Source organism: Borostomias antarcticus, assembly GCF_949987555.1.
Source record: "Borostomias antarcticus genome assembly, chromosome: 6".
In the NCBI taxonomy this organism is placed as follows: Eukaryota; Metazoa; Chordata; class Actinopteri; order Stomiiformes; family Stomiidae; genus Borostomias; species Borostomias antarcticus.
This window is the reverse complement of record NC_140239.1, coordinates 3,784,156-3,788,891: the sequence shown is the minus strand read 5'-3', so window position 1 is coordinate 3,788,891 and position 4,736 is coordinate 3,784,156. Positions and strand designations below refer to the sequence as shown.

The following is a 4,736-nucleotide window of genomic DNA, read 5'->3' as shown; positions in this document are numbered from 1 at the left end:
CACACACCTATCTTAATGCAGGTGTTGTTGGGGCTGGCCCTGCGGCCCTCTGGGAGACAGAGCAGGATGTTCTGGGGTTTGAGGTCCCGGTGCAGGATCCCCTTGCTCCTCAGGATTCTCATGGCCCCTGCAATCTGCTGCAGGAAACCCCGGATGGTGTCCTCACTCAGAGTGCCCTTAGCTGCAGGTCGAAGGATAGGCCAAGACACACGGACGTTAGGTTAGCAGGGCAAGAGATATAAAGGACGTTAAGTAGCGTAGCTCGCTAAAGCTGACAGCTTTACAATAAACATCTGCTTTGTCATGGTTACAAACGAATGGAAAATGGCAGCTGACGGAGGTTGCGAATATACGACTCACAACGACAGCAGCACCTGCCAAGAATATCAAACAGCGCAACATCATTTTAAACTGTGACCCCCAACCTCTCTCACCCGCCCTCAACCCCCCCCCCCCCCCCCCCCCACCCCCTGGGTATTTTTAGCTGCAGTGTTTTTCCACCAGAACGGAGGAGATAAGTGGGTAACAGATGGATGAGGTAATGTAAGTGCTACGTGAGCCTTGCCAGGCGTGACTGAGGGTTTGTGTTAGAAAGGGGCCGGATATGGCAACCCAAAAAAACAAGAGACGCTGGCGTGATAGCAAAATCAAGCCAGAGCTCGGACTTTATGTCCTTAAAATAGAGCCATCTATGCAAACAAGGTAAATATAGTGTGTGAGCTCTCCATGCCCTCAGGCCAGACACCCTATCTTACAGGGTAACGGGAGGAGGGGGGTATTTTCAGCGTGAGAGGAGAGTTTTGTTTTGTTATTCTGCGGATTCGGGACTGCATTAGATGAAGGACTATAATCAGCCGAGCGAGATAGAAGGCTATTTTCAGGGTTTTTATGCTCGCCGTATTCGCGGGGCTATTTTCAGTGTCCTGGGAGTGTTCGTAGCGTGAGCAGGACGCATTCTTGTTCGGTGTTAATCACCAGAGATCCCGCCCCGCACAGAGCACTTTATTTAGGCCAAGTGCTCCGGGTGCTTTTGCCTATTCTGCAGGTCTTAATCTGAGTTTGACGTGTTAAATCATTCTCTGGTGCCCATTCCTTTTATAGCCAAGTACCTCGTTGACTTGGTAAACAACACCTCACAATAACATGCAAGCAAAAAAGGTTTACAAGCAACTTTGAAACCTATAAAAAGGGTCTATTTTCTTTGAGCCTTGACCATAGGTGTCGAAGGAGACGCCACCCACAACGCATACAGTCCCCATGACGGTGTGAACAAGATGGCCTCCTCAGCATGAAACTCATCAAAGTTCTGTGTGTGAAGTGAAATGCAGTCGACTTACAGTGGAGGTATTCTGCAAGGTCCCCTCCATTACAGTACTGGAAACACAAGCAAAGGTTGTAAGAATAGTTTTTATTTTACCACAATGAGTACATTGATGATTCATTTATTAGAAATTAATTGAATTGAAATTGACTGATATTCCTTCTGTATCTCCTACCAACATCCACATCTTACCTCCATGACCAGATACACACACCCTCCCATCTCCTGTAAATGAAATCAGATATTACAATCGGTCGACGAGGGCACAGAATGTGGGGGAAACGTGGGTTTTGTAAAAAGGTTTAAAACATTAGCTGTGGAATGTGTACCAGGTTTGAATAATACATCAATGTCTAGAGATACGGTCCCGTGTTACGCAACACCGCCTCATCACTTAGAGTGGATTGGCTCGTATTTGGCCGATCTCGGGGATATAAATCTGTCTGGGCTGAGCAGAAGGGTTAGAGGGTTTCAGTGTCAGTCCAAGCTGACTGTTACTGAATGGGTGATTGAGGGTTGGTTTCAGGTTTCAGTTGTATTCAGTAAGCAGTTTACATTCACAGCAGTGTTATGCAATAGCACGAGCCCAGAGACGACTCGACTGTAGATCCTAGATACCAGGTGTCATCTGAGCAAATGGAACAATGGGGTTGAATAGATACATTAACATTACAATCAGACTGATGGCACAACAGAGACTTAGCCTTTCATGTCTGGGGTGAGAGCCAGAGCAGATGATGCATGTCTACACGTTAAGATCATTAAACTGCACCAGATTGAACGCTCACCCTGTTTTCTTAAGCTATTGTTAAGATGCACCTGCCATCTGTTTGAGATAGTGCGACCGGATCATCGCACTGCTGTCAGTCTGTTTGTCTGACGACTGCTTTATCTTACAGACGGTACAGATCTTTAAGGTGAGAACAACAGTAGAGTATCGGAAAGCCTATAAACCATAATCTATGACAGCCCCACCTACTGCAACTACAAGACCCAGAGGGCACCAACGGCACAGTATGAGCCAATCAGGGGCAGTGTTTTGGACATGGAACGTCAACATTAACACGTGACAGCGGGCTAAGCCAAATGTGTCAGTAGGAGGAACTACCCCATGTAGGAGGAACTACCCCATGTAGGAGGAACTACCCCATGTAGGGCAGCTGGCTTGTTGTGCGCAGTCAGTTAGCCTACTGACGACAATCCCAGTATTATTGCATTGTTTTCCCACACTTACTGTAGCCTACCTGAAAGTCAAGTAGTCCAACGATATTCTCATGTTTGAGTTCCTTTGAAGAGGGGGAAATAAATGTGCTTAGTCATTTGGCAAGGGTTACGTTTAGCCTCCAGTACGGTTGAACAACACGATAGCTTCCAACGGTCAAATGTCTACTTACCTTTAATATCTTTATCTCTTTTCCCAAGAGTGACTGTGATTTGGACAAGTTTTTCTTGTTGATGCACTTCACAGCTACTTCCCTGGCATGGTTCTTTAAAAACAGAGGATAAAAGTATTGTGGACGATCAAACGTTGAAATAATTACATTAGACACTGTCCTAATGGTTGGTATACGGTAGCCTACCTCTTTGTGTCTCCCTTTGAACACCACTGCGAAGGCACCATGGCCAATTAGGTCTTTCCTGTTAAACTCAAACTTCCCGATCGACTCCATCGATTAGTCTCGATAGTAGGCTATCCAGGTGGAATCGGTTGTTGAGGTTTTAACAGCAGCTTCAGACAGCACGAGAAGTGGCCAAGTCCTGTTCCATTCGCTATCTCCCCCCGATTAATACGTTTCCAATCATGTTTGTGATGATTGTTAATATCCTAAACTCAACCACTCACGTAGGTTTTGGAGCAGTATCTTCTACGCACTAGTGAGTGAACGTCACATATTCGTGTGACACATTTTTGTCAAAGTAAATGTTACGAATGTGATTTCCTGAGCGCTGGAAGAGATGTGAAGAATAGTCGCCGAGGTTCTTTCTACCTGTTGCATGTCTTCTCATCCAGACTACACGGGACAGCTGTCTCAGTGTCCTACAGGCAGTGAGCATGCGCAGCTCCTTGCATGGTAGTTGTGCATGCGTTTATCATACCTATATAACATATAACGCCATCCACTGACGATTCTTTCTTGTGACCCCTTTTTATTCAACATAAAAGTACAGAAAACATTAGCACAGTACCTTAGAAAACAAACAATAGTCGGTGCATTCTGATCATGCATGACTAGGCGATTTGTTTCTTTTCTTTGATCCTGAAATAGATCTGTAAAAGAGTTATACAATGATTGTATATTTTATACGGATTTACAGTAAAAATACAGTGTCAGAACAGTCAAGGATCCATACATTTCTCCCCTGCAATCTCAAAGTAAAACGCAGACAAAATACACTTTTGTGGACTTCAAAGTTCCACTCATTGATAAAAAATTATTCGGTATTTAAAGCTATAAACCTTCAAAGAGAATTCAAGAAAATAATCTATTCTACAGAATCGTATTAATTAAGTGAATACTGATAAATAAAATTCACAGAATTGTGTCTAACACACAATCAATGATTCCCTAGTTTCCATAAAAGCACGAAATAATGCAGCTGGCATGAGGTATATCAGGAAATACCACTGTCAGTTTATCCCCCCCCAAAAAACAAACAAACAAACAAACAAACACAACAACAACAACAACAAAAAACACAACACCAGAGGCGAAACTATATCAGGCAACATGACTTTATGAATAATTTTGTGCTCTGGTGCTTTGGAATACATGAATTAGAAACTCTGCATCACAAAATATATAAAATAAATACTGTAGACATTTGGGTCTTCATATTACAAAGTATGTGAGTGTTGCTAAGGCACATCTTGGTGGGACAGAGATATAAGGCATCGTGATTATTCAAATCAATATTACCAACAGAGAAATATTCAGTTCTTTGATTTTAAACCATAATACTAAAAGTGCATACATCTAGGTGTATCCAAATGAATCAATCGGCAACACAAGTATAGGCCACTGTGTACAGTATCTTTATATATCACTACTACCATCACAAAGTAGCTCATTGTCAGACTACAGTCAGACAAATCACTATTCACACTGCAAGTAGATAATACTCTCAAAAAGCAGAAGCTAAGCTATGGCCAATACTTTTCACATAAAACACTGGAATGATCTATGACTAAATTGTGAAGAAAATTGCAATAGTCACATTTGACATTTATTCATTCAAAGCATTTTCTTGAATGTGTTGTGAAAGGCATTGGCACTGTTGACAAACAAAATAACATGATAACAAGATATATTTTAGTCAAAGGTGATCAAACCCCCCAGCCCCTTTGAAATCCCAGCCCAGGCTGTATGCAGGTGACACATACGAAGTAACTAGCCTATGGCACAGTCCCTTGAGT

At 42.9% G+C, this 4,736-nt stretch overlaps 1 protein-coding gene across 3 annotated transcripts in view; it reads right to left on the bottom strand.

Annotated features, from left to right (window-relative positions):
* Window positions 1-3,319, bottom strand: part of ulk1a (unc-51 like autophagy activating kinase 1a) — a 17,798-nt gene extending 14,479 nt beyond the window's left edge. For all 3 annotated transcript variants that reach the window (XM_084440407.1, XM_084440408.1, XM_084440409.1), the window contains exons 1-6: window positions 2,902-3,319; window positions 2,716-2,808; window positions 2,566-2,607; window positions 1,514-1,546; window positions 1,338-1,374; window positions 8-181 (exon numbers count right to left, since the gene is read on the bottom strand). In XM_084440407.1, coding sequence (XP_084296533.1) covers window positions 8-181; window positions 1,338-1,374; window positions 1,514-1,546; window positions 2,566-2,607; window positions 2,716-2,808; window positions 2,902-2,991 — 469 coding nt within the window. In that variant the 5' untranslated portion in view covers window positions 2,992-3,319. The remainder of the gene's footprint in view (window positions 1-7; window positions 182-1,337; window positions 1,375-1,513; window positions 1,547-2,565; window positions 2,608-2,715; window positions 2,809-2,901) is intronic.
* Window positions 3,320-4,736: the final 1,417 nt, after the last annotated feature.